The following is a 27,411-nucleotide window of genomic DNA, read 5'->3' on the forward strand; positions in this document are numbered from 1 at the left end:
ATGCGATTTGTAAGTATTTTCTCCCAGTCTGTAGGTTGTGTTTTCACTTTCTTGATAGTGTCTTTTCTTGCAGAAAACTTGAAGTTTTGATGAAGTCCGTTTACCTATCTTTTCTTTTGCTGCCCGGGTATTTGGTGCCACATCTAAGAAACCACTGCCAAACCCAAGGTCTTGAAGACGTACACCTGTGTTTTCTTCTAACAATTTTATAGTTTTATGGGGCCTTTGATCCATTTTGAATTAACGTTTGTATTTGGCATGAGGTAGCGGTCTAGACTCGCTCTCCCTCACGTGTTTCCCGGTTATCACCTCACCGGAGCCGGTTCTTCCCACACACTGCGTGTAGCAATTGCTTTAAAACTACAACAACCAGGTCAGAGTGGTCTTGGTAAAGGGATGGACACATAAATCAATGTGACAGAAGCGTGTCCAGAAACAGCCCTCCCACACACAGTCCCACTGTGTTTTGACAAGATGCAAAAGCAGCTCAACAGAGAAAGTATAACCTTTTCACTAAGTGGTGCTGGAAGGACGGGACATCCTTGTGCAAGAAAAATAAAACTTGACCTAAATCTCACATCTTATACAAAAATTAACTCAAAATGGGCAATGTATCTAAATGTGAAATGTAGGGGCACCTGGGTGGCTCAGTCGGTAAAGCGTCTGCCTTCGGCTCAGGTCATGATCTTGGGGTCCTGGGATTGAGTCCCACGTTGGGCTCCCTGCTCAGTGGGGAGGATGGTTCTCCCTCTCCCTCTGCCCCTTCCCCCGACTCTCTCTCTCAAATAAATAAATAAAATCTTTAAAAAATGTGAAATGTAGAAGTATTCAATTTCAGGGGAAAATACGGGAGGAAATCTTTGTGATCTGGGGTTAGCCGATGTCAAAAGCATAAAAGCATGACCCATATAAGAAAAGTATGAATGCACTGGACTTCATCAAAATTGAAAATATTTGTACATGGAATGACACCATTAAAAGAATAGGGGCGCCTGGGTGGCACAGCGGTTAAGCGTCTGCCTTCGGCTCAGGGCGTGATCCCGGCGTTATGGGATCGAGCCCCACATCGGGCTCCTCTGCTATGAGCCTGCTTCTTCCTCTCCCACTCCCCCTGCTTGTGTTCCCTCTCTCACTGGCTGTCTCTCTCTCTCTCTGTCGAATAAATAAATAAAATCTTTAAAAAAAAAGAATAAAAGACAAGCCATAGACAAGTAGAAAATACTTGCAAATTGAATATCTAACAAAGAGGTTTTTTTTTTAAGATTTTATTTATTTATTCGACAGAGATAGAGACAGCCGGCGAGAGAGGGAACACAGCAGGGGGAGTGGGAGAGGAAGAAGCAGGCTCTTTGCAGAGGAGCCCGATGTGGGGCTCGATCCCAGAACACCGGGATCACGTGCTGAGCCGAAGGCAGACGCTCAACGACTGCGCCCCCCAGGAGCCCCTAACAAAGAGTTTTTATCCGGAATACAGAAAGAACTCTCAAAACTCAACACTAAGAATATACAACCCAATTAAAAACTGGGCTAAGGATCTGAACAGACATTTTTCTGGAGAGGATGCATACATGGCCGATGAACCCACGAAAGGGTGACCAACATCATTGGTTTTAGGGAAATGCAAGTCAAACCCACAAAACGATGCTATTTTATGCTTATAAAATAACTGTGATCGAAGAGACAGACAGGGGCGCGTGGGTGGCCCAGTCGGTTAAGCATCTGACTCTTGGTTTCCACTCGGGTCATGATCTCAGGGCCGTGAGATTGAGCCCTGGGGCGGGCTCTGTGCTCAGCGGGGAGTCTGCTTGAGATTCTCGCTCTCTGCCCCCCCAAATAAAGAAATAAATCTTTAAAAAAAAAACCAAAAACAGACAGTAACCAGTGCTGGTGAGGATGGGGAAAACCAGAGGCCTCCTGTGTCGCTGGTCGGCGTGCAAGATGGCGCACCTGCCGTGGAATACAGGCTGGCAGTTCCTTGAAAGGTTGGGAGTGCTGGCCAGCAGTTTTACCCCAGATAAGTGAAAATAGACGTCCAGAAAGCACACTCGGACATGCGTGCTCACAGCAGCATCCAAGAGTCCCTCATCTGAAGAATGATGAACAAAATGTGGGATAACGAACCAACGAGGTACCATCTGGCAATCACAACAGGGAATGAGGGCTGACACACAGCGTGGGAGCGCCTCGAAAACACGCAGAGGAGCCGCGCGTGCGTGAACGCGCGTCGTGTGACTCCAGCTATAGGGAATGCCCAGCATGGGCAAACCCATAGGCTCCGAAGGGGCTTGGTTGAAGGCAGGGAAGGGATGGGGGTGGTCAGCACGTGGTGCAAGGTTTCTTGTGGGGTCATGAAAACGTCCTGAAGTTGGTTTATGGTGATGGTCTCACAAGTCCAAATATATTAAAAGCCACTGAATTATACATTTTAAATGGATGCACTTTCTGGTATGTAAATGATACCTTGATAAAGCTGTTTTTGTTTGTTTGTTTGTTTGTTTGTTTGTTTGTTTGTTTTAAGGGATAAAGAGCTGAACAGAACTTCACGAAGAGGACGTGCCCATCTGCAGACGGGAAGCCCTTCGATGTCATCAGCCGTCAGAGAAATGCGAGCTAAGACCACAATGAGATGGCATTGCACGCCCACGGGAACGGCTGAAAGGACGATCCAACCAGCAGTTCCAGGAGCTGCTGAGGGTACGGAGCACCTGGGGCTGTGGGTGTGCGGGACGGGACCGCAGTCGGAGACGGGTTCGGCAGTTGCTGAAAAGCTTAAACATTCACCTGCCGCACGACCCACAGCCCCACTCCGGCCACTTGTCCCAGAGAAGCCCCATCGTGTCACACAGTTGCGTACAAAGGCCGACGGCAGCGCTATTCCTAACTGCAGACTGGAGGCGACCCGAACGGCATCCAGGGGAGGAGCGGGTACGTGAGCCGAGGTCCATCCACACGTGGGCCGTCACTGATAAAGGGGATGAACGGTTGACACGCAGCAGGTGAATCTCAGAGGTTACGCTCAGTGCCGGAAGCGCCGCCCCCCCGGCGCGTAGCTAGCGTGCGCTTCCCCCTCCGTGACGCTCTGGACAGCGCTTGGACGTGACGCTCTGGACAGCGCTTGGACGTGAGGACACATCAGCGGCTGCCGGGAAGGGTCTGAGGACAGCCGGGGAGCGTGAAGGAGGGTTCTGTGTCCTGCTCGAGGAGGCCATAGGACGCTGGACACATGCGAACATTCATGGAACTGTATACTTCCCAGGCAGTCCGTTTTCTGTACGATAATTTTAAAAGATGAAAATAAAAAAATTATTTAAGAAGCACAACCATCATAGTAAAAATTGATTCAGGCAAGAGTCATCGGTGACCGTGAGGTTGAGAGAGGGATTTCGAAGAGGAAATTAGTTAATTTCCCGTTAATTAGTTAATAATTACAAAGGGAAACATTTTACTACACTATAAAATGTGTAGTAAAAAATATAAAATACTAAAAATTTTACTTCATTATAGAAAAAGCTAGTGGCCACGACCTTCACTGGGTGACCCTGGATACGCCAGGCAGCTTCCCCTCGGATGCGCTGGGAAAAATCCACGCAGCTCTGCCGGGGTTCCTGGAGGAAAAATAAAACTTGAATTTCTTGGTGCAGAAACATCCAAAAAGCCAAAAGAGGGACGTCTTCGAAACAAGTGGCCTGAACTCTTAAAACATGTCAGTGTCACAGAAGACACACATGGCAGAGTAACTGTTTCCAATGAAAGGAGACCAGGGGACGTGCCGGGTGAATGCAGCCCGCGGTCCTGGACTGGGAAAACAGAGCTACGGGCACCACCACCGGCAGAGCTGGCCCTACCAGGACAGGGACTGTAGACTGAAGAGTGTCATTTGAAGTGTGTAGGAAATACACGCTCGAGTACTGAGGACCAAAGGCAATGATTTATGCAACCCTTCACGGGTGGTTCAGAAAGTGGACTATGTACAGACCCAGAGAGAGGGAGAGGAGGATAACACAGATGCGTGGACGTTGACGATCAGCAGGTGCGGACAAAGGGCATAAGGCAATGCTTGGGACACCCGCTCTGACAACTTTTCTCTAAGTCTGAAATTATTTCAACATAAAGGATGGACATGTGTGGAGTCTACTTCTGCTTCCGACCACAGAGCAGTGACAGGTGGCAGGCCAGCTGGGCCTCCGCGAGCAACCGTGAAGCTAGACCACAGGCAGCCACTGCTCCAGGAAGAGGGGGGAGGGAAGTGGGCTCAGAGGGGAGCAGCTCGGGTATGGAAGGGCACGTGCTGTGGCTCAAGGCTGTGGCTTAGGCTGGGGGAGGCCACTGGAAGCTTCCCAGAGCAGAATTTGTGGTCTCTGTACTGTCTCTGTGGCTGCTTAACAAATTACCACGGCTTCAACGACTTTAAAAAACATGTGTTTGTTACACATACCCGGCTCTGGGGTCCGGACTCCAGGCACGGCTTACTCGGGGCTTCTGCTCAGGGCTTTGGAAGAGTGCGGTCAGGCTGTCGGTTTCCTTCTAAGGCTTGGGCTCCCTTCTAAGGTCACATGGCTGTAGGACCGAGGTCCCTGCTTTCTTTTGATGGACAGCTGGAGTCCACTTTCAGCTCTTAGGGGCTGTCCACAGTCTCTTGACATGTGGCCTCTAGCTGGCCTTCCCATATCCTGGTAGCTCACCACTTTCGTCACATTCTATTGGCTAGACGCAAGCCACAGGTTTCCTCGGCACTCAAGGGGAAGAAATTATTCCAGGGCATGGATCCTGGGGGGACAATTAGGTTATGTCTACCATAGGTTGAGATCAGAACCAAAATACCAGAAGACAAGCCATGCTGGGAAGCACTGATGTTTGGACCCAGCCAGGGTGGAGAGACCTTCCGACTTATTTTTTTTTTTAAGATTTTATTTATTTATTTGACAGAGGTAGAGACAGCCAGCGAGAGAGGGAACACAAGCAGGTGGAGTGGGAGAGGAAGAAGCAGGCTCATAGTGGAGGAGCCTGATGTGGGGCTCGATCCCATAACACCGGGATCACGCCCTGAGCCTAAGGCAGACGCTTAACCACTGTGCCACCCAGGCGCCCCCCGACTTATTTTTTTTAAGAGAAAAGACTACAGGTGCGCCTGGCTGGCTCAGTCGTGGAGCGTGTGACTCTTGATTTCAGGGTCTTGAGTTCAAGAGCCTCACGTTGGGCATAGAGATTACTTAAATAAATAAAAACTTAAAATAAAGAGAGAGAGAGAGAGAGAGAAAAGGCTACAACCTACAGTAATGTCTAGTCTAGGACCATCTAAGTGGAGCCCCATGAAAAGCTGGGGACCAAGACTGAAAGTTGAATCTTATCAACCCGAGGGGCTTGGAAGACATGCGGGGTGTTCCACAGACCAACACTGAAAAGCACGAAAACAAGCCCACACAGGTCCAGCGATTAAATGCTGCTAAGACAAGAGCAAACAGTCCTCAGAGGAAGATAACAGAATCCAGAGTCTTCACAGAAAGTTCAGTATTCACCATAAAATTACTGGATGTGCAAAGTAATAGGGAAATTTCCTCACAGTCAAGGAAAAAAGCCAGGTATCAATTAGTTTTCTCTGAGCTGTAAATCCATCCTTCATGGCCTGCCCTACAAAAGGGATCTGCTCGCCGTACAGCAGAAACGCTCAGTGCTGTCCATCATCACAGAGCAGGTGCCGAGGGTGAACTTGGAGCCAAGAAGCAGGAAGGGATTGTCTGGAGTAACACGCAGCCTGGGGCTCAAAGCTCTACCCCGGGTGTACTCGCACACCCACAGGGGGTACAGACGGCCTTGTGGCAGTTTGAGCTTGGAAATGGAATGCTACAGAGCAGTGAGGAACAACTATGCCACGGCACGGAGGAGTGTCCCAAACCCGGCGGCCCGTGAGAGAAGCCAGACAGAAGGGTCCGAACGGTACAGCCCATGCCTTTGAAGTTTACAAGCAGACGATGTGCTCTGTGGTCTAGGAGGTCAGGACAGCGGTCACCTTCAAGGGCATGAGGGGTGTTTATTTCTCGATCTGGGTGGTCAGGTGCATTTGTCATTCGTGCACTTTTCTCTAAGTCTTCTCAAGGACAGCCCCCCTGTTCTCCTCCCCAGCCAAGGGCCAGCCTCCTCGGGCTTGCCGGTGTGCAGGGGGTTCTTTCCTGGGGCAGGGGAGGCTCTGGGCCTCTACCACCGATGGGGAGAATGATGCCACCCGCAGCGCCCTGTGCAGTCAGCCCCGAGACACCCATGAGGCCTCCTGCTCTGGAGAAGGGTATTCCCAGTCGCCCAGTGGAGGGTTGCTCTAGCTCTGAGGTCAAAACATAGGCTCTGGAGTTGCCAAGGAGCCTCAAGCTCCCCAGGGAGCTGCGGGGCTGGGACGCTCCTCCTTGAACTGAATACTGCGGCCTCACCCTCTGCCCCTGAGGGGTGAGCAGTGGGCCTGCAGACCCTCCCCGGTCCCAGGCTCTCCATCTGTCTCTCCGTCCCACCATAAGGGCTGCCTCTTCTTGGCCAGAGAGGCTGACCCCTCCCCTGGGCTCTCCAGTGGCCCGCCAGCCGGCCCTAGACCTAATGGGAAGGCCTGGCCACTCCCTCCTCCTGCTGCTGGGCTGGAGCCCTGGACTCTCAGGGAGCTCAGAGAGCCAAGCCCGCCAGACCCCTTCCCTGGAAGCAGGTGGGCACTGGGCAGGGGTCGAGCTCAGGACGCCGCCCTCCCAAGCACAGGTGGTAGAAACCTGCTCCTGCTCGCCGGCTCCTTCACCATGGCAACAGCTCCTGCGGCGCCCGGGCCGGGCCGGGCGGCGGCCACAGACAGCTCCTGTGGCCCAAGTGCTGGCGGTGGAGAGGGCCGGCCGGACTGACCTTCCCCTTCTCTGGGGGGCTCTGTCCCCCTCCTCGGGCTTCCCTGGCAGCGTGAGGTCGGCCTCATACCCTCCCAGACACGCCGGGTTTCCTAGGGGGCCTGGTGGGGGCCTGGATTGTCGCGGAAGTCACCAGCGCCCCGTGCGCTTGACCCGGGGACCGCGCACAGGGCTGGCCATGGGCTGGGGCCCTTGCCTAGCCTTGGGGTCTAGCTGCGGAGCAAGCGGCGAGCGCGGCCCCCCTTCTAGCCCCGGCCCCGCCCACCTCCGGCCCCGGCCCCGCCCCCAGGCCGCGCCGCCCGGGCTCGCCCCGCCCACCGCCGGCGGCGGCGGGGACGGGGGCAACTTCTCTGATCTGGGGCGGTGATCTTGCTATTTCTGAGGGAAGCTCAGCAGCCAAGAGGGCCTCCTCGCCATGGAGACCACTTAATTTGCGGCCTCACGGGCAGCTCAGTTCCCCGGCTGCCAGCCTTGCCCCCAAGGCTGCCCAGGGTCGTGCTGCCCAGGTAGGCGAGGAGATGAGATGAGACTGACCCAGCGCGGGAGCGTGAGCACGGAAGTCCTGGGGTCGGAGGCAAGCCTGGGATCCCAGGCCAGGAGTTGAGGTCATTCTGAGACCCCTCCCCCAAGGCTGGAGGGTGCTCTCAGCCCTGACTCCCACCCTGCCCCAAAGCCACTGCCTGGGCAGCAGCTACCAGGGTGACCACTGGCCTCGGCCCCCACAGGAAGGCACGCGCACAGGTGGTCAGTTATGCATTCGCAGGTTATTATTAACCCGGCAGTGACATCACCGGCAGCCAATAGGAGCAGGGTTTATTTCCAGGCTGACAGCTTGATAACAGTTAATTTTAGCTGGATCTTCTTTCCCCAGGCTCGTGAAACCTCAGCCAGCCAAAGAGGGAGCTGCCTGTGTCTCCCCAAACAGCTCATGGCGGGGGCCCCTGGGGGCGACGGGAGGGGACTAAGGGGGCAGGCCTGTACCCCTTCCTCCTGCCTTGCTCTTCAGAAGGTGAGCTGTGAGGCTGCACCAGGCTGCTGGGCCCCTTCTTTGCTCACCCCCCCCGCCCCCACCGCCCCCAGTACCCTTGGTTGCTATGGGGGCCATGGTGACAAGTGGCTCAGATTTGGGAGAAGGAGGGCAAGGGGGAGGGGGAGGGGAGGAGCACAGGTGGGACCCAGTTGGCTTCTGTCCAGAAGTAACGCTGGCCTGGCTCAGGCCTTCCAAGCGCATGGCGAGCTCTGCCCTCCTTGGCTGTGACCTTGGGCGCCTGGTTTGCCTGTCTGTGCCCAGTGGCCTCTTGGTCAATGGGTGCTGGGCTGGGCAGCCCCGCCCAGCACTTGGTGAACTCACAAGGCCTGGCACCCAGGATTCTGTGGTGTTCGGTCTTCAGCGCTCCTCGCTGATCCGTAGTTACGAAGTGCTGTGCGGGAGGTGTGGTTGTTAGTGTCCAGCACGGCGCAGTGGTGAGGGTTTCGCACTGCCACTGTGCTGTTATTCAGCATTATACCTTCGCTCCTCTCACTGTCCAAGTGAGCTCGAGTGTCTCCCGGCAGCTGAGGGCCGGGCTCCCAGGGCCCTGCAGGCAGCCTAGCTGTGGGTGGTTGGGGCACATCCTGGGGACACAGAAGCACTTTGGAGAAACCACCTGAGAAACCACCTGAGAAACCACTGCAGGGGCCCAGGCTCAGCACACTGGACCTTGAGGGAGGACGCTGCATTCCAGCAGGAGTGGCCACCGCCCTGGGCAGCTGGCCACCGCCCTGGGCAGCGCGGCCTCCTGGCACAGGCTAGCCCCAGGGTGACTCGGTTCCCACTGGGCTGACAGCAGTGGGTGAGCCAGGAATGGAGGGGTGTAGCTCAGACCTGGTGGGGGGCTGGTCTGCAGGCAGCCTAGGGTCCTGGGTGCTGGTGACCCCTCTGGGCAAGTTGGGGTGGACGTCCCCAGGGACCTGGGCCTCCTGCAGTGGTTTGGCCCATGCCAGCTTCAGCCAATCCCAGTGTCTCCCAAATCCCTGCTAACCTTCAGGCAGGAGGGACGCATCAAATATAGAGGGCAGCTGGGCGGGGGGTGGGGTGGGTCTCCACTGCCTGCCAGGAGTTTATTTTTAATCCCAGTTCCTGTTTGATGGTGTCAGCAGCACTTGGAAGGGCCCCGAGTCATCTGCAAGCCCCTCCCTGACTGAAAGGGTTAGGAGTGCCTCTGTCTTTGGGTAGACCCTCCCTCCGACAGCCCAGTGGGATGGCCTGTTCCCTCCCTAAGAGACCTCCCCATGGGCTGCGGAGACCTGCTGGCCCCCCAACCACTGCCCTGGGCCTCTTTACCTCCTGACCTGCTGGGGGTCCCATCTCCGAGGCTCTCTCAGGCATTGTTCCAGTGGAAGGTGCTGGGCACTGGGCCTCGGCTCTCACCTACTCACCTTGCTTGACCTTCTCCCAGACCTTGCAATGACAGCGATGAATCAGACAGGAGTGGTCTCTGATTGATGGGACACGTGGCCATGGGGAGAGATGCTGGTGGGCCAAGAGGCCTGGACACTTGGTTTTCACACAGCACAGGGCTGCCCATTCCTCTCCTTAAAACCCTTTGGCCATTACCCTGGTCTGCCCAGGACCCTCCAAGATCCCCCCGCCCCCTCTTTCTACAGAACCGGCTTGGCACTCCGATCACACTGGGGCCAGGAGCAAGTGGAACTGTGCTTCCTGGGAACCCCTGCCCACTCATGCCCACCAGGGCAGCTTGGGAAGGTATCAGTGGGCTCTGGGAACAGACTTGGAGTGTCCCCTGCGTGGAGAGAGGCCCAGGGTGGGCAACAGTCCTTTCCAGGAGCTTCAGAGGGAGGGTGGTTGAGGTGGACCTGCTGAAGAGCCTCAGGCCGCTTGGCCAAGCTGAGGGGACCCTGGAGACACCGTTTTCAGGCTGTACCATAGCTCAAGTGGGGGGCCTGCCAGGGTGAGCCCAAGTGGCAGACACACCGGGACAGGGGGCCTGAACGCAAGCCCATTCCAGGGTCCCAAAGGAGGAAGCACCTGTATGTCCTGGGCCATGCGGGGGAGGCAGAACAGCAGTTCATTTATTCGTCAGGCACCAACCACATGTAGGGCCACACTTGGCCCTTGGGAGAAGCCGGCCAGGACCGTGGCCCAGACCCTAGCCTCAGCACCTGACCCTCCTGGCTGAGGCCTGACCTGCGGTTTCCCATCCCCAAAGACCTCCTTTTATGTTCGGAGTGCCTTTCCACGTCTTCTCTCCAAGAGTGCCTGAGCCTGGCGACTGGGCCTGTGCTACGTCCGTCCTCCATCTCCTGCTGTTTCTCTCCCGTGGCGGTCTCCATCTCTGCCCCTCCCTCCTTTCTGCCTCCCTCCCCCTGCCCCCCGCTCCCCGCGCCTCAGCCGGCCTTAGTCTCCCTGCCTGCACTCCCTCCGGGTGCGTCTGGCGTCCGGCCTTTGTAGCTCGCTCCCTCGCCGCATTTTCGTCTCGCGTCCCTGTCGGGCCCGCGCGCGTCCGCGGGTCCCTGTCCCTGTATCCCTGCATCCCTCGCATCCCCGCCCCGGCCCCGCCCGCCCCGCCCCCCCCCCCCCCCCCCCGGTACCGCATTGCCGTACTGCAGGGGCGCCGTGCACTGCGCCCGCTCCGTCAATAGGTGGACCCCCTCCTGGAGAGATAAAACCGCCGGCGCCGGCGCCGCCAGTCCCTCTGGCTGAGACCTCGGCTCTGGGTAAGGACGCTTGGCCTCCGGGTCTCCGCCTCCGCCGCCAGCCTTCCGCAGAGGGTCCTCTCTCCGGGAGAGGACCTGGGGCAGAGAGGGGCCAGGCTGGCGCCTGGCGAGGCTGCGCTGCTCGCTCCGGGCTTCGGCCAGCCACCCCACGCGCCGGGACCGGCACCAGGGGTCGGTTCCTGCGGGCGACCGGGGGTGGGGTGGGGGCATCACGGTGGTGCTTGTTTATGCGGTGGTAGCGACTGGGGACCGGTCTTCTGGGCGCGGTGATCGCCCTGCAGCCATGACCTTGGGACCTGCCCGGGCCCTGCGGGGTTGGGGCAGGGTCTTCAGTGCTGGGGGCTGCTGGGGATGCCCGGCGGAGGGGGAGGCAGGGAGACTTGGGGGGCATTTGGCACCCGGCCCCACCCGGGCGGGCCCAGGAGGTGTCCACTTGGTGTCTGCACCCTAGGGTGAGCCGTTGGTGCCTGCTTTCCCTCGCCGAGCCCCCTGTCCCCTCCTGGGCTGCCCAGGTTTCTCCACTGACCTCCAGGATGGGGCAGGGGCTGTGACCCTGGGCCCTGACCAGTGGGAGAGGGGGAGGGGTGCCCCCTGCCCCCACCAGGCTGCAGGAATCTCGGTCTAGCACTTTCGGAGCTGGGGCTGGATCCTTCTCTGCTCTTCAGAGCAGGGACCGCACCACCCTGCCCTCCAGTCTGCCCCCTGCCCAGATCTGGGGAGGGCCCAAGCTATTCTAGGCCCCTGATCTGGGCACCACCGCCTTGTGGGAGCTCTGGCCCAGCCTGTCTCCCCTGGTGCCAGCCTGCCTGGCAGGGATGAGGGGAAGATGGCGCCCTCCCTGCTTGAGGAGGGGAGTGGGGAGCACTGACCATTTCCCCACCATGGCAGAGCTGCTGGTGGGGGTGGGGTACAGCGTAGGGCCCAGGACTTCTGGTGGGGGAGCAAGCATCAGGGACAGAGCATTGGAGAGCGGGGCAGGGTGACTCATCACCAGGCTCCTGACTGGTCATGGGGTTCGCCCAGCCTGGTGTTTCTCCGACTCTTCAGAGGGGGGTTAGCCTCCTTCATGGGGGGTGCTCTGTGGGCATGACACCCAGATATTCAGAGCAGACTGGACCGTTGGGGCTTGCCACCTGACCCAAATGAGCCAAGCACAGGCTGGGGGGGGAGTTCTTCCTGACCCACCAGACATGGGAACGTAGCCCCCGTGTAAGGGCCAGGTCTGTGGGCAGGGACACGCTTGCAACCTGTGCAGGGCAGTGTCTCTGCCGGCTTCCTTCTGAGGATCTCCATCACCTGTCCCCCCAACCCCGACCCACAGAATCACTGCTCAGCAGCCCCCCCACCCTGAGCCACAGCGCTCCAGGCCGTTCCAGCCCATCCCCGCACCCCGGGCAGAATGGGCAAGGAGAAGACCCATATCAACATCGTGGTCATTGGCCACGTGGACTCCGGCAAGTCCACCACGACAGGCCACCTCATCTACAAGTGCGGAGGCATCGACAAGAGGACCATTGAGAAGTTTGAGAAGGAGGCCGCAGAGGTGAGCCTGCCCCCCCTCCCCCGTCCACTGAGAGGACAGGTTCCCAAGTGGTGGCTGGGCTGGCGCTTCCCTGGCTCTGGGGCACGTGGCTCAGCTGATCTCCTCCAGGGCAAGAAGGTGTGAGCCCTGAAGGAAACTGCAGGGGGAACAGGTATCTGAGAGAGTCCGGCTGGAGCGGCATGGGGAGGGGGGCAGCCTCTCTCTGAGGATGTGTTTGGTGGGGGCCGAGGGATGGCCCCCTGGATCTGCCCCTGGGGTAGGGGAGGGGACCTGGAGGCAGCATTTCTGCCCCGCGGGGGTCCACAGCAGGCTCTGGAACTCTCTGCCACACCGCACTTGAGAACCCTGCACCCAGGGTGGGGTTCCTGTGTCCCCAGCGTGGAGGTCTGGGGCTGGCGGTGGTGCTGCCCTCACTTGTCCCAGGGCTGGGCTAGGACTCAGGGTGGCTATTAATAGCTGATTGATGGGCACCCAGCCCATCAGCTCCATTTTCTCATGCTGGGCTAGGGAGGGCTGCTTGTCCAGGGTGGTGCTCTTTGGGGAGGGGGGTCCTAGTTGCCTGGTGAGGATGAGAGGGGCCCGTTGACTGACCTCCTTTCTCTTAAGTGGCTGAGACCCATGGGTGGGAAGTGGCCACGGAGTGGGGGGGGTCTGCTCTTTGCAACCTCTACCCACACCCCTGGGCTCTGGGAGAAGCCCTGTCTGGGTGGCTGTGAGGGTTCTTTCCTGGATGACAAGGGGTCAGGGCCATGGCCCAGGAGGAGTCAGGTGCTGGCCTGGGCTGACCCTGCTCAGAGTGCGTGTGTGGGGGGTGTTGCGCTGGGCTGTCTCCCTCCGCGCCCGAGCCCAAAAGCTGCGTCACTCCCTGCTTCCCTGCAGGGTTGGTGCCGGGGGTGGGGGTGGGGGGGAGGCTGTGGGTGTTTGCAGGATGTCTGGTTTGGGTCTCGCTGGGTCCCATCCGGGGCCTGTCTGGGTGGCCCTGCCGACTGGGCAGCCTCCCTGGGGGGCAGAGCCCGGTCCATGCCCAGCCTGTGGGGGGACCTGCCCAGCTGGGCGGCTGCCTCAGCGGCAGCTCTCACCGGGGCTCTGGCCCGGCACGGGGGTCTCGCTGGGCGGGTGCAGGTTTTTGCAGGTGGAGGCAGAAGGGGAGGAGCTACTTGGAAGCTTGGCTGTCTGTAGAAAGAGCTGGAAAGCCAGGCCCTTCCGTGCAACCTCCTCCAATTTCCTTTTTTTTCCCTTAAAACCATCAGAGGGTTGTTTTTTCGGCTTGACACCTTGACAGTGGTGTTGTAGGCCTCTGGTTGATGCAGGGATCTGTGGGCGCTGGGGTGGCCAGCTTCAGATAAAGGGGAGCCCTCAGCCAGGGGAGGGGTTTACATCGCGGGGTGGTGGCTCTCCAAGCCTGACTCCCAGGCCCTTGCGCCACCTACTGGTGGACATTTGAATGGCAGCCGTCTAGGCGGCAGGAGGCGGGACCTGGGGACGCAGGGTGGTGGGGCCTGGGCAGGGCAGGGCAGAGGTCTGTGTGTCCCTCAGAGGTCTTTGCATCTGGCTCCCTCATCCCAGAGACGGGCTCAGAGTCCTAGGGTCCCATCCCCCCTGGGACCTGCGGGCCAGCAGGCTGAGCCCCAGGTCCCTCGCTGAGCCACGCCCCACCGCTCCAGATGGGGAAGGGCTCCTTCAAGTATGCCTGGGTGCTGGACAAGCTGAAGGCAGAGCGGGAGCGCGGCATCACCATCGACATCTCCCTCTGGAAGTTCGAGACCACCAAGTACTACATCACCATCATCGATGCCCCCGGCCACCGCGACTTCATCAAGAACATGATAACCGGCACGTCCCAGGTGGGCGGGGCTGCAGGCGCCGGGGGCAGACACCTGCGGGCCCTGGGGTCCTCGAGGGGCCACCGGCTTCCCTCCGCCTCCTGGCCGGTGCTCCATACCCTCACGTTTGCGACCCCTCGCCCCCCCCCCCCCCCCCGGCCTCCCAGAGAACCGATCTGGTGCTCCATCACCTCAGCCAGGCAGCGGGGCCCTTAAGGACCGCCGGCCACTGCCAGGGCCACCTTTGCAGACAGACAGACGGACCCAGACAATCAGACCTGGCCAGCCCATTCACACAGATGCAGGAGCCCTCCTGCTGCCCCTCAGGTCAGGACCCTGAGGGCCCATCCCTGGGTGGCTGCCTGGAAGGGCCTGGGGCTCACTGTGCCTGACTTGCCGCACAGGCGGACTGCGCGGTGCTGATCGTGGCTGCAGGAGTGGGTGAGTTTGAGGCGGGCATCTCCAAGAACGGGCAGACCCGCGAGCACGCGCTGCTGGCCTACACGCTGGGCGTGAAGCAGCTCATTGTGGGCGTCAACAAGATGGACTCCACGGAGCCGGCCTACAGCGAGAAGCGCTACGACGAGATCGTCAAGGAGGTCAGCGCCTACATCAAGAAGATAGGCTACAACCCAGCCACCGTGCCGTTTGTGCCCATCTCAGGCTGGCACGGAGACAACATGCTGGAACCCTCACCCAACGTGAGTGCCCACGGACAGGCGGGGGGGCTGCTCGGACCCCTCCCTGAGAACCCAGGGCACTGGGGTGTGCATGGGTCAGGCTGGGTCAGGGCAGGGCGCAGGGTCAGAGGGCCTGTCCGCAGGCTCCCCTCAACACCCCCCAGCCCCGCTGTGTTCCCTTCAGCTGTGGGAGCAGGGACACCTGCCCCTGTGGGTGTCAGCCTGGCGAGGAGCCCGTCTGTGTGGGCTGTGCCCCTCAGCTCAACTGGCCCGGGAGGCCCACAGGGCCCCCTCCGGCCAGGGACGCTCCCTCGGGTGGCCAGTGCGGGAGCGGTGGCCGCCGGGTCGTAGGCCCAAGTGCTCTGTCTCTGGAGGATTATTTCGTGTCCCCCAGGAGCCTCCCTGGGGGCTTGGAGCAGGTTAGGCTCGGGAAGGGCCAAGGGCTGGCTCTCCGCTGGCCAGTCAGGACGCTTGTGGCTCAGGCAGCCTGGGTCTCAGGGACTCTGACTCAGCAGGAGGTGACCAGTCAGCCTGAGGTGCAGTTCTCAGAACCTGAAACCAAGCGCCTGGACACAGGGCAGCCAGAGGGCCCCGGCCTAGGAGGGCGGCCATTTGCTCTGGCCAGGGAGGCAGCCCCCCCTCACTGCGGGAGGCGGGCATGGAGAGAGGCCCTGGAAGACACAGGAGAGATGGCCTGGAACCCTGAGGTCGGGGGCAAGGCTGGGGACCCTGCATGTTTGCATGTGGTGGGTCCCACGCAGGATGTCATGTAGCCATGGGGTGAGTTGACTGCACTCTCCACCTTCCTGGGGAGGCCGACAGAACACCCTCCCTCTGACGTCCCCATTCCTGACCTGCTGCTCAGGGCACTCGCCATGGATCTGTGCTGTCTAGAGGACACGGTCCCTGGGAATGGACTGGGCAGTGCTGCTGGCCCCTCCCCTTCTCCTTGCCTGTGGTCAGCTGGCCGGGGGCCCCCTGCCAGGAGGGCGCTGGGTCTGCTGTCAGGAGAAGCCCTAGACAGGGAAGGGTCAGCCGTGCCTGGAGACAGTTGGCATAGTGGTCGGGCACCGGGGCTGGACTCTGCCTCTAGCCTGGCCACTGGCCAGACTCTGGCCCCTCCTGCTTTGTTGCCAGCCCTGCCCAGGGATCTGAGGGTGCAGGAAAGGGGGGCTGAGCTGGGCTGGGCTCTGCTTCTTTTCCCAGACCTCCTTTCCCAAGGCTTCTGTGATGTTGGCATGTGAACTGGGGGGTAGGGATGGTGCAGGGGTCAGCTGTGCAGCACCTTGATGGACATGACCTGGCTTAGGGTAAACAGTTGGCCGTTAGACAGTGGAGAGGGTGGGTGTGTGCTCCCTTGCTCCCCAAGCCCCCCTCAGTCAGATACCCCCACCAGGGTTCCTGGAGAGTCCTGGAGAGGCCGTGTGGCTAGGGTGTGGGGCAGGGTGGGTGTAGGTGGTCTCTACCTCCAATGGATACCTTCTTCTTCCTGTTCAGATGCCGTGGTTCAAGGGCTGGAAAGTGGAGCGTAAGGAGGGAAACGCCAGTGGCGTGTCCCTGCTGGAGGCCCTGGACACAATCCTGCCCCCGACACGTCCCACGGATAAGCCCCTGCGTCTGCCGCTGCAGGACGTGTACAAGATTGGCGGTGAGTGAGGGTTCAGTGTTCCACACCTGCTGTGGGCACCTGGCCTGGCCCCCCCCCGGCGAGTTCTGCCCCTCACACTGCGCTCCTGAAACCAGGGCCCTGGACAAGGAGCTTTTGAGGTCAAGTTATCTGCCTCTCCCTCAAGCCATACACTTTCTGGGGGACCATCCACCCATCTGTCCATCCCCCATCCATGCTCCATCCATGCACACACCCATCTACCCCAATCCTCCATCCCCACACATTCATCTGTCTGTCCATCCATCCATTTATCCATCCATCCAAACACCCATCCATCTGTCCATTCACACAACTATCTACCTCACATCCATCTGTCCATCCATCCACCCACCCACCTGCCTGTCTGTCCATCCACACATCCGTCCACCCCCACCCGTCCATCTGTCCATTCATCTGCCCATCCATCCATCCATCCATCCACCCACCCACTCCTACCCAGCCATCCATCCGCCCAGGGTCTTCCTCCCTTCAAGTAAGCACTCAGCCATGCCAGGAGCTGGTGGCATGAGGGTAATTGCCACGTCCCCTTCCCCCATGACAGTCGCAGTCTTGTGGGAGACATGATCTACTCCAGGCACAAGAAATGCTGTTCACAAGATGACAGGGAAACCATAAACCAGCACGAGGCCCACGAGGGGCTCACTCCCAGTCTGGGGGCTGCGTGCAGGGCAGGGTGTCACACTCACCGGCACAGAGAGCAGCCACCAGCCCCGGGCTCTGTTGGCCACAGCCGGGGGTACGGGGGTGGAGCCTCCCCACACACATGCTGGGGGGCCGGACACCCACCCGGCGGCCACGCAGCGTAAGCAGATCCGTGGGAAGTGCCGGGGCACCTGTGCCCCTTTGGGGGTATAGCCCCGACACCAGCAACATCAAAGCCGGGCCCAGCGATCCCAGGTGGGCTGGTCCTCCACCGCCCTGATGGGGCTGCTGCTCCAGGAGGGGCCTCAGACAAGCGAGGGTCCCTACAGTGCCCCCCGCCCCAGACAGCTGCCACCTCGGGGCAGGGACAGGCCTCCAGGTCCAGATGGGCTTCTCTTTGCCCAAGTTCCCCTCATTTTGCCCCTGCCTCGGCATTCCTGGAAATTCTCTCGTTCAGTCCCTTCTTTGCCTGACCGGGTCAGGGGAGCCGCCGCTTCTGTCCGAACCTCAGTGTCTGCCTTGTCTGGGGTCTCCCCGCACCCCTCACTCCATCCCACCTGCCCCTCACAGCCCCCTTCCTTCCCACCCAGGCATTGGCACCGTGCCCGTGGGCCGCGTGGAGACGGGCATCCTTCGGCCGGGCATGGTGGTGACCTTTGCGCCTGTGAACATCACCACGGAGGTGAAGTCCGTGGAGATGCACCATGAAGCTCTGAGTGAGGCCCTGCCCGGCGACAACGTTGGCTTCAACGTGAAGAATGTGTCGGTCAAGGACATCCGTCGAGGCAACGTGTGTGGCGACAGCAAGTCCGACCCCCCCCAGGAGGCTGCCCAGTTCACCTCCCAGGTGGGTGGCCGGTCCCCCAAGGGCAGGAACAGGGCGGTCCTTGGAGTTAGCCGAGTACTTGACCCCCCGCTGAGCCTGGCGCTTGGGAGAACCGGACCCTTGCTTTCCACATGAAGCCATCAAGGCCTGGAGGGCTTGGGTCAGGGCCGAGGGCACTCACCCAGCAGACGCTGGGGCGGCCCAGGCCTTGTTGCTCCAAGCCTCACTGAGGTCCCATGCGGGTCCTCAAAATGTTTTTATTTATTGCTGGACATCTCTGTAATAGTTTATTCCCTACATTTTCACTGCACCCTCTTTGATCACCTCTTCACGTGACAAGTTTTAAAAACTGGCTCCCATGAGATACAACTGAAGTGTAGCGCTTGAGGTCCCATTTCTCACCCTGCCTCAGCTCCGGCCCGTGCACACAGCATAAGTCCTGACCACTGGCCCTTCCCACAGAGCGCCTGGCGGTTGCTTCTCTCTTGTGGTTTATCAAGTGCTTCACGAGGACCCTGGGGTCCGCGTCAGGGGTGTGGATCCCCCGTAGCCTGACCTTCCCTCACGGCCAGCACCCAGGCCCAGGGATTCAAGCCCACCTCGGCTCTGATGCCCTCCTCGCCCACTCTGGGCATGTCTGGCAGTCTGTGCTTGTCTTCGCCCAGGTCATCATCCTGAACCACCCGGGGCAGATCAGCGCTGGCTACTCACCGGTCATTGACTGCCACACGGCGCACATCGCCTGCAAGTTTGCCGAGCTGAAGGAGAAGATTGACCGGCGCTCGGGCAAGAAGCTGGAGGACAACCCCAAAGCCCTGAAGTCCGGCGACGCAGCCATTGTGGAGATGGTCCCTGGAAAGCCCATGTGTGTGGAGAGCTTCTCTCAGTACCCGCCTCTTGGTAAGCTGGGCAGGCGGTCGGTGAGCTGGGCAGGTGGTCGAGGGAGGTGCAGCCTGCAGAGGACCGCACGGGGGAGGGGGGCGGGGGGGGGGGCGGGGTGTGTGTGTGTGTGTGTGTGACCTCGCGGAGCATAGGTGGCCCTGCCGGTCAGCTCCGGGATGGAAGCTCTAGGCCCGCAGCTAGTCTGGCGGCAGAATTAGGACTGGCCACGGATATCCCTAGGATGACCCACAGGCCTGTATCAGGGAGCTGCCTTGTGCGGCTGGCCGGCCAGTGTAATAACAGCTGGAAGGGTAGAGTCCTCGCCAGGCGTGTCCTCGGACCCCCACGACGCCTGGGGTGGGCCCGACGGTCGTTGGGGCCACCTCAGGAGACCAGAGTCCTGGAGACGTTCTCGCGTTAGTGTGGCACACTCCTCGGGCTGCGGACCGCACCGACCGCGCGGGGAAACCGGCGGGGGAGGGAGGATGCCGTGCGCTCGAGTGCGCCTGCGCTTGGCATCAGGCCGGACCAGGGGTGGGGGCGGGGCGGGGGCGGGGCCCCGCGCGCCGCTCACGCCCTCTCCCCGCAGGCCGCTTCGCGGTGCGCGACATGCGGCAGACGGTGGCCGTGGGCGTCATCAAGAACGTGGAGAAGAAGAGCGGCGGCGCCGGCAAGGTCACCAAGTCGGCGCAGAAGGCGCAGAAGGCGGGCAAGTGAAGCGCGGGCGCCCGCGGCGCGACCCTCCCCGGCGGCGCCGCGCCCCGCCCCCGGCCCCGCCCCCGGCCCCGCCCCCGGCCCGGCGCCCCGCCCCCCCGCCAGGCGCATGTCTGCACCTCCGCTTGTAAGAGGCTCTCGGTCAGCGACTGGATGCTCGCCATCAAGGTCCAGTGGAAGTTCTTTAAGAGGAAAAGCGCCCCCGCCGCCCCCGCTTCCGCGCCCAGCCTTCGCCGCGCTCAGTGCCCGTTTTACCAATAAACTGAGCGACCCCAGACCCGTGTGCGCCTGCTTCTGGGTGGGGTGGGGCAGGGGCCGTCCGCGCCGCACTCTCCCCAAGCCCGTTCCCGCCCCAGTATCCCCCCCGCGTCCATCGCCGCTGCCGGTGGCCTGGCCGGGGTCCTCCCGCGCTACCCAGGGTGGGGGGAGGAGCCCCGCACTGGAGGCCCGATCCCGAGTCCAGCTGGTCCGGATTGCAGTGGACGGGGGGACTTTGGAAATACCCTCCTGGGGGCGTCCAGGAGAAAGACTCGGTCACTGTGGGTCCGCAGAAGGGGGCTGACTGTGTTGAAGGTCTCTCTGAGCACAGGAGGAGAGCTGAGGGCTCCTCCCCCAGTGATCGTCACACACACTGTTCTTCACGGGGTTCCCAGCTCCTAAGGTCTCACTCCCCTCCCCAACCCGTCGCCGGTGGCTGGAGAGAAACGCCCCATGCACCCTGCTCTTCAGCTGGGCCCTGGGCATGCCCAGGGCACACCCAGTCCCCAAAACCGTAGGGAGAGCCTTGACTTTGGTCAGCAAGGACAGGCGGTGGGGGCTGTCAGGACCGCTCCTTGCCCAGCCAGCCCTGCTCCAGGACAGCAGCTCCCTGCTGTGCCAGGGTTAGTGCTGCTGAAGGGTCCTACCCCGGTGTGGGGCAAGGGGATGGGCAGATTCCCCAGCATGCTCACAGTAGGGACAGCGGCCTCTAGGGCTGCTGCAACAAAGGCCCTCAAACTGGCTTGAAACGACAGATGTGTCCTCTCTCACCCGCCAAAGTCACCATGACGGGGACAAACTCAGGCATTGGTAGGGCCGTGCTCCCCCCGGAGGCTGTACGGAGCTTGCCTCCGGTAGCTTCCGAAGGCTGCCAAAGTTCCTTGGCTGGCAACGGCCGCACTCCAGGCCCCGCCCCCGGTCACATGGCTCCTCCGGAGTCCAAGCTCCCTGGGCTCCCTCTTATAAGGGTGCACGTGACCTGCCTATGTGATAACCCAGCATCATCTCACCTTGAGATCCACAATGGAGTTGCTTCCTCGGAGCCCTTCCCGCCACAAGGGCCACATCACGGTTCCAGGGGCTGGGGCCTGAGATCTGTGGGGGCACATCCAGGCCACGACACTGGGTGAGGCTGCCGGCTGGAGAGATGGACGTGCATGGTTCAGAGGTGTCTCCCCATTGGTCCCAGAGTGGGCCTGGGTCCCAGGAAGTTGCGTGAATAGAGTGGGACAGGAAGGAAGAGCCAAGCAGCAGGGCAAAGTGCGATTGCTGGTCCGCTTCCCAGGCAGTGGTGCTGGCGGTGCAGACCTGGGGAGGGTCCGGATTGACCCACAGAGCCCTCCAATGAGGGGGTCCCGAGCAGGCAAATACAGACACAGGAAGCCCAGGAAGATTTGTTTCAAATCAACAATAAATAATTTCTTTATATAAATACGTCACATACAGTATTCACACTGAAAAAGTAATTGCTCTCTATTGGAGATTTGAACCTGACTGTATATTTTGTCTGCGACCCTACCTTAGGAAAGCAGGTGCCTCCTGCTGCTCTCCTGGGTGCCCCCCTACTGTCCCTGGTGTGGGGGGGACCTGGTGACCCGCAATCTGTCTGCCCTAGGAATCTGTCCTTACAGGCTTGGCCCAGTTAGGATTGGGGTCAAATCCAAGAAAACTGTCAGCCTGGGACAGGGTAGGAGTGAAAAGCAGCCCCACTGGGGTGGAAGGACTGTGTGGTCCTTAACGGGCCCCTCACCCCCCATCCAGCCGCTGTTGGCTGCTCTGGCTCCCTCTGGGAACCCTGGTCACTCAGACACCGCAGGTGGGGCGATATCAGGATGTCCTGCCCCCCACGGGTCTGTGCCCAGGGCCCCCATGCGGCCCCCCAGGTGGGTGCATTTCTGGGACAGGGTCACCCATGCTCCCAGGTTCCCAGACTCCCCGGAGAGCGTGGAGACAGAGGCAGGAGCACTTCCTCATTCCCGCCAGAGTCTGAGGCAGATCAGGGTCCTGGCTGTGGTCCAGAGCGGGGTCTCTGGGGAGGCTCTCAGCGCTTTGGGACCCCATTCTGGGGCGAGATGATGAAGGCAGGCCCAGGAAGTTCCAAGCACCCAGATCTGAAGCCTGGCAGGGTTCTGGGCCTCACTGCACCCCCCATGCCAGGCTCAGAGTGGGGGCCACGGGACCTAGGGCCTCAGCCTGGTGGGGGTGCAGCAGCTCTGGGCACCCATGGGGGTGGCACACCTCCCCAGGCGTTCCCCCCTGCTGTCCAGTGGCGGAAGGCTCCCCTGCATCCAGCACTCTCCAGCTGGGGGCGAGTAGGCCAGGGCTGTTCCTGGAGCTGCCCACACTCAGAGGGCGGGGCTTCTGGGGGCCAGTGGGCCCTGACCACACCTGGAGCTTGGGGACCGGGTTGGGGGGGGTGCTGCCTCTCACAAGGGGAGGGCCGGTGGCGGGGGGCGGGGGTGGGGCCGGCTCAGCCTCTCGTGTGACACTCCCGGCTGTCGGTTCTCACACCGTCACACAGTGTCAGATGCACACAGCGTCATCACACGTGTCAGGGCCTCTGGAAAACCCCACATACAATAGAGAGCAGTCGTGACAAAGACAAGGCCTTGGTATTACTGTGCAAACAGTTTTGACTTCAGGGCCTTCTAGAAGGTTCTTAGGACCTGAGATGCCTGGACTGAGCTTTGAGAGCTGCTGATCTCGGCAGCAGTGCCGGTGGCAGAGCAGCGAGGACGGAGCAGGTGGCTCCTTGAGCCGCAGCAAATACGCACTCACAGGTGCAGCCCGCTGCCCCCCCCCACCTCTGTGGCTGTGTGTGCGCACTGGAGCTGGGGTCATGGCCTGCAGAGGAGAGACGGCGGTGCAAGCTTGGGGCGCGGAGGGAGCTGGCTGTCCTCCTTTGGTCCTGTGGTGGGTGGGCCCTTTCCCACTGCAGGGGGGCTGCCGAGCTGGGTAGGGAGCAGGGTCCACTGGGCTTGGGGGCAGTAAGTCAGCTCGGGGAGCCCCGTGGGCAGCTGGACGGGGCTGTGGGTGGGTGAGGGGGGAGGGACCGCAGCCTGATGGTGCTCGACAACCTCAGGGCTGGGGGTCCAAGCTGGGGACACAGATCTGCACACACTTCGTGTGCCGGGGTTTGGAGGAGGATGTGGAGGCCCAGAGAGGTGCCCTGCCTGCCAGCCACAGGGCTGGCTCGGGCCCAGGCTCAGTGAGGTGCCTCCCAAAGCCAGGGCCAGGGGGCCAGGTGCTGGCACTCTCTGCTGGGCTACGAATAAGTTTTTTAAAGGTTTTATTCATCAGAGAGAGAGCGTGAACACAAGCAGGGGGAGCGGCAGGGGGAGCAGCAGGCTCCCCGCTGAGCACGGAGCCTGACGCAGAACTCGATCCCAGGACCCTGAGATCATGACCTGAGCTGAAGGACGCTTCACCCATCACTGACCGAGCCCCCCAGGCGCCCCTGGGCTGTGAATAATTTAAAGCAGGAGCCACAGAACCCAACTGGCAGCTTCACTCTTCACTTTGGGTACCTCTGAAAAATTCATGAGTCCTCGGGCCCGCGGCGTCCTGCTGCGCTGGCCAAATCCGATCTGTCTCCTGCCCTTGTCTGCCCAGGGCTTCCGGCGCCCTCCCCTCAAGCGGACATCACCTCCCCCTCCCCCAGGGTCCAGGGTGGCCCCGGCAGGGAGAGTTCTGTGTCTGAACAGACCCCAGCAATGGGGTTCTGGGGTTTCTCACAGCGGAGCGACCGTCTCCGAGCGGGACCTTGGGTGCGCCAGGTCAACTCTGTGCCTCTCTGGCGTGTACCCAGTGCAGGCTCTGTGCGCCTGCGTGAGCGTGATCTGGGTGCGGAACTCTGCGCGTCGTGCGTGGCTCCTGGGGTGTGGGGAGGACTCGGTGGGGCGTCCAGGAGCTCTTGGGAGCTGGTGCAGCGAATGCGTGCATGTGTGCACGGGTATACGGTGGCTGTAGGCGTGTGCGTGCATGTGTGCACGGGTATACGGTGGCTGTAGGCGTGTGCGTGCATGTGTGCACGGGTATACGGTGGCTGTAGGCGTGTGCGTGCATGTGTGCACGGGTATATGGTGGCTGTAGGCGTGTGCGTGCATGTCCATTTGGATGTGTGTTTGTGCGTGCTCGAGAGAGCATGTGCACATGCATATACGTGCGTGAGTGTGTGTGCGTGCCCGACCACGTGTCTCAGCCCCACCTGCCCTGCTGGCTGTCTGTCTAGCGCCAGAGCTGAGCCCCTGAGAGGCACCTGTGAGAGGCTGGATCCAGGCTGCACTGGGCACTTTCTCTGTCCTGTGGCCCCGCAGGCGGAAGCTAGCTGGGGCAGCTGGACTGTCAAGGGTATGATCTCTAGGTTGCTCCCAGTATCTCACTGTGGGGGTCATCTGGGGAAGAGGTGGAAGAGGACCGGGGACGGCCTTGAGTCAAGAACAGCTCAGACATGGGCTACGGCCGGGGGTCTGGCTGCTGTGGCTGCCAGCATGGAGGCCCAGTCCGCCTCATCACGCCAGGGTCTGGGCCTGGACTGTGGGCTGACTGGGGGTCCAAGGCAGGGGTGGGGCAGGTGAGAGAGCATGTAGGTTCTGCTTATCCTGTGTCCTCCTTGGGCAGACTGGGTGGACCTGGACAGGTCAGTGGGGCAAGGGCCAAATCACTCTCTGGGCTGTGTCCTTGAAGATACTTGGTGAAGTGGACGCTGGCAGCTCTGGGTAGGAAGGGAGCTTTGCACCTGTAGGCTCCGTGGAAGGGGCATGGGGGCTGTGGGCTGGGCTTGTGTCGGCCCTGCGTGCCTGATGGGCCTTGTGGGATGTCTGGCCCAGAGAGCCCGCCCTGGGGTCTGGTGACTGCCAGCCGCCATTTGAAGCTAACCAGTCAAGCAGGCTGGGGTCCCTGGGTTCCAGGGCTCAGCGGCCTGAAAAGTGGGGGCCAACGCTGAGCCAAATGGGGAGCCAGAGGACACACAGAATGAGGGAAGAGGTGGAGAGGAGGGGCCATGCCCCTGAATCCCATGGTGGGGACTGGTAAAATTTCCCCTTTCATCTGGTCTGTGAGCAAACCTGGTGCCCCCCAGAGTGGGCGGGGCCCGGAGGTCCGCTCTGCGCCCCTTCAGGGCTGAGGTCTGGTTAAAGGGCTCTCTCGGAGGGGTGCTGCTGGGGTGTCGGCTGCCTTTGGCGCTCTCTCTCCTCTTTGTCTTTACTGTGCGCGTCTCCCAACGCCCAGGCTCTTCATCTCCGTTGAGGACGGCAGTGCATGTTGGAAGTGCAATGCACTCAGAGCCAGCCCTGGAACGGATTCATTCATTTTTACTTTAATGCTTATATAATGCTTATTCGTGCCAGGCATTGTCTCACTGCTGTACACACCTTCGCTCCCTGCACTGTCGTAACAGCCCTGTGATGTAGGTACTATTATTATCCCCCATTTACAGGCGAAGAAACCGTGGTACAGAGGGGTTCAGCAACCTGCCCAAAGCCACGCGTGCGAATTAAGCCTGTAAACCGTGAAACAGAGCGAAGACTCCATTGGTGTGTGACGGGGTAGAGTAGCGTTTTGTCAGCGACCCGACAACGCGGAAGGCCCTGGGCTACGGTGTGGAACTCTGATGATGAGCCACCGACGAGCCCGACCTGCTGCCCCTTGGTGATCATGGACCTTCACACAGACCCTTGCCTGCCCAGAGCCCTTCGGGGCGGGGGGCGGGGTCAGGTCGCCCTCCTTCCCAATATCCCAGAAATATTTGCATTTTAAGAGAAGACCTTGTCCACCTAAATCATGGTGTCCTAACCTCAGCACCATGGACACGTGGGGATAGATAATTCTCTGCCGTGGGAGCGGGACACAGCAGGCTTCCCCCACTGCATACCCCTAACGCCTGCTCCACTCATGATAACGAAGATAGCCCCAGACATCACGTAACGATGCCCAGGGAACAGGGCCGCCCCCCGGGGAGAGCGCCTGGCCCACAGGGATCCCCTTTCTGTGGGTGGGACGCCGGGAAGGGATGGGGTCAGCATGTCCGAGCTGGGCGGATGGACACATTCTTCTCTTCAGCTGCAACCCTTGTGTGGGGGTCTGTAGGACGTGAAGGAAGAGGGCGCTTTTTTTTTTTTAAAGATTTTATTTATTTATTTGACAGAGATAGAGACAGCCAGCAAGAGAGGGAACACAAGCAGGGGGCGTGGGAGAGGAAGAAGCAGACTCATAGCGGAGGAGCCTGATGTGGGGCTCGATCCCACAACGCCGGGATCACGCCCTGAGCCGAAGGCAGACGCTTAACCGCCGTGCCACCCAGGCGCCCCAGGAAGAGGGCGCTTCTACGCAGCCAGCTGGGATTGCTGGGGCACCTTCCTGACCTCCCCTGGACACTGCTCCGAGCTGGACGCTGCTCGGGACGTTGTGTGGCTCTACTCCGCTCAGTGGCCCGGCAGCCCCACAAGGTGGGAGCCTTTCCTCTCCACTTGACCAGTGAGGAATCCAGGGCTCTGCTCACGGTCTCAGAACTCAGATGAGCTCGCAGGTCATCTGAGGGCTAGCTCTGCAACGATGCTGTGGGATGGAGCCTGGTGTTTGCTGGCAGGATGGTTCATCGGGGCCGTCCAGGCAGAGCTCCTGGCCGAGGACTCCAGCTCTGTCTGGGCTGATGCGAGAGTGTCTGGCCTTGTTGTCGCATCCCCTTAGCTTAGCATGCAGTGACCTTGTCCTGGATGAGGGGGTGGGTGGGGGACTCTGACAGCCCATGGGCCCTGCCCCAGGTTGGACAGCTCTGTCCAAAGCCTACTGGACATCTGGCCAAGCAAGCAAGGGACTCAAATGAGGCTGGGGCACCAGTGCGCGGGCAGCCAGGACCCAGATGCTGACAGCCTGTGTGTGGGCAGGCAGCTGACCGCTCTGCTGGCAGGGAGCCGGTCTCCATGGCACTGATCTCTGGCTGCCCATGTCCTCCCATGGACTACCTCTGTAACCCCTGAGCCACATAACCCCCAGGCTGGTCATCAAGGGCACATCCTGGCTGGAGGGTCCAAGAGATGTCTAGCCCTAGAACAAAGTGACTGTCATTCAAGGAATGTTGAAGAGCAGCTCTGTGGGCTGGGTTGGGGCTGTGAGTGTGTGCAGGGGCTGAAGGTGTGCCAGGGGGCTGAGGCTGTGTGCAAGGGGCTGAGGGTGTGTGCAAGGGGCTGAAGGTGTGTGCAGGGGCTGAGGGTGTGTGCATGGGGCTGAGGGTGTGTGCAGGGGCTGAGGCTGTGTGCATGGGGCTGAGGGTGTGTGCAGGGGCTGAGGCTGTGTGCATGGGGCTGAAGGTGTATGCAAGGGGCTGAGGGTGTGTGCAAGGGGCTGAAGGTGTGTGCAGGGGCTGAGGGTGTGTGCATGGGGCTGAGGGTGTGTGCAGGGGCTGAGGCTGTGTGCATGGGGCTGAAGGTGTATGCAAGGGGCTGAAGGTGTGTGCAGGGGCTGGGGGTGTGTGCAAGGGGCTGAAGGTGTGTGCACGGGGCTGAGGGTGTGTGCACGGGGCTGAAGGTGTGTGCAAGGGGCTGAAGGTGTGTGCAGGGGCTGAAGGTGTGTGCAGGGGCTGAGGGTGTGTGCAAGGGGCTGAAGGTGTGTGCAGGGGCTGAGGGTGTGTGCAGGGGGCTGAGGGTGTGTGCAGGGGCTGAAGCTGTGTGCAGGGGGCTGAGGCTGTGTGCATGGGGTTGAGGGTGTGTGCAGGGGCTGAGGGTGTGTGCAGGGGCTGAGGCTGTGTGCATGGGGCTGAGGGTGTGTGCAGGGGCTGAGGGTGTGTGCAGG

At 60.6% G+C, this 27,411-nt stretch overlaps 1 protein-coding gene and 2 long non-coding RNA genes across 3 annotated transcripts; 2 read left to right on the forward strand and 1 right to left on the reverse strand.

The window, feature by feature from the left end:
* Positions 1-1,281: 1,281 nt before the first annotated feature.
* On the reverse strand, positions 1,282-9,524 carry LOC123790398 (uncharacterized). The gene is made up of 5 exons (XR_006779071.2): positions 8,378-9,524; positions 7,404-8,290; positions 4,436-4,767; positions 3,525-3,605; positions 1,282-3,268 (listed from the first exon to the last, which is right to left on the reverse strand). It is a non-coding gene; the product is annotated as an uncharacterized LOC123790398 (long non-coding RNA).
* Positions 7,753-10,084, forward strand: LOC148108012 (uncharacterized). Its single transcript, XR_015720871.1, has 3 exons — positions 7,753-7,878; positions 9,516-9,615; positions 9,953-10,084. It is a non-coding gene; the product is annotated as an uncharacterized LOC148108012 (long non-coding RNA).
* A 371-nt stretch (positions 10,085-10,455) lies between these two features.
* Positions 10,456-19,640, forward strand: EEF1A2 (eukaryotic translation elongation factor 1 alpha 2). The gene is made up of 8 exons (XM_045794828.2): positions 10,456-10,586; positions 11,908-12,129; positions 13,794-13,973; positions 14,357-14,653; positions 16,130-16,280; positions 17,534-17,790; positions 18,435-18,669; positions 19,241-19,640. The coding sequence occupies exons 2-8, from the start codon at positions 11,986-11,988 to the stop codon at positions 19,366-19,368; spliced, it is 1,392 nt and encodes a 463-aa protein (XP_045650784.1). The 5' UTR covers positions 10,456-10,586; positions 11,908-11,985; the 3' UTR covers positions 19,369-19,640.
* The last annotated feature ends 7,771 nt before the right edge of the window (positions 19,641-27,411 follow it).

Source organism: Ursus americanus, chromosome 22 (assembly GCF_024610735.1).
Source record: "Ursus americanus isolate L20-20 chromosome 22, mUrsAme1.1.p, whole genome shotgun sequence".
NCBI classification, from domain to species: domain Eukaryota; kingdom Metazoa; phylum Chordata; class Mammalia; order Carnivora; family Ursidae; genus Ursus; species Ursus americanus.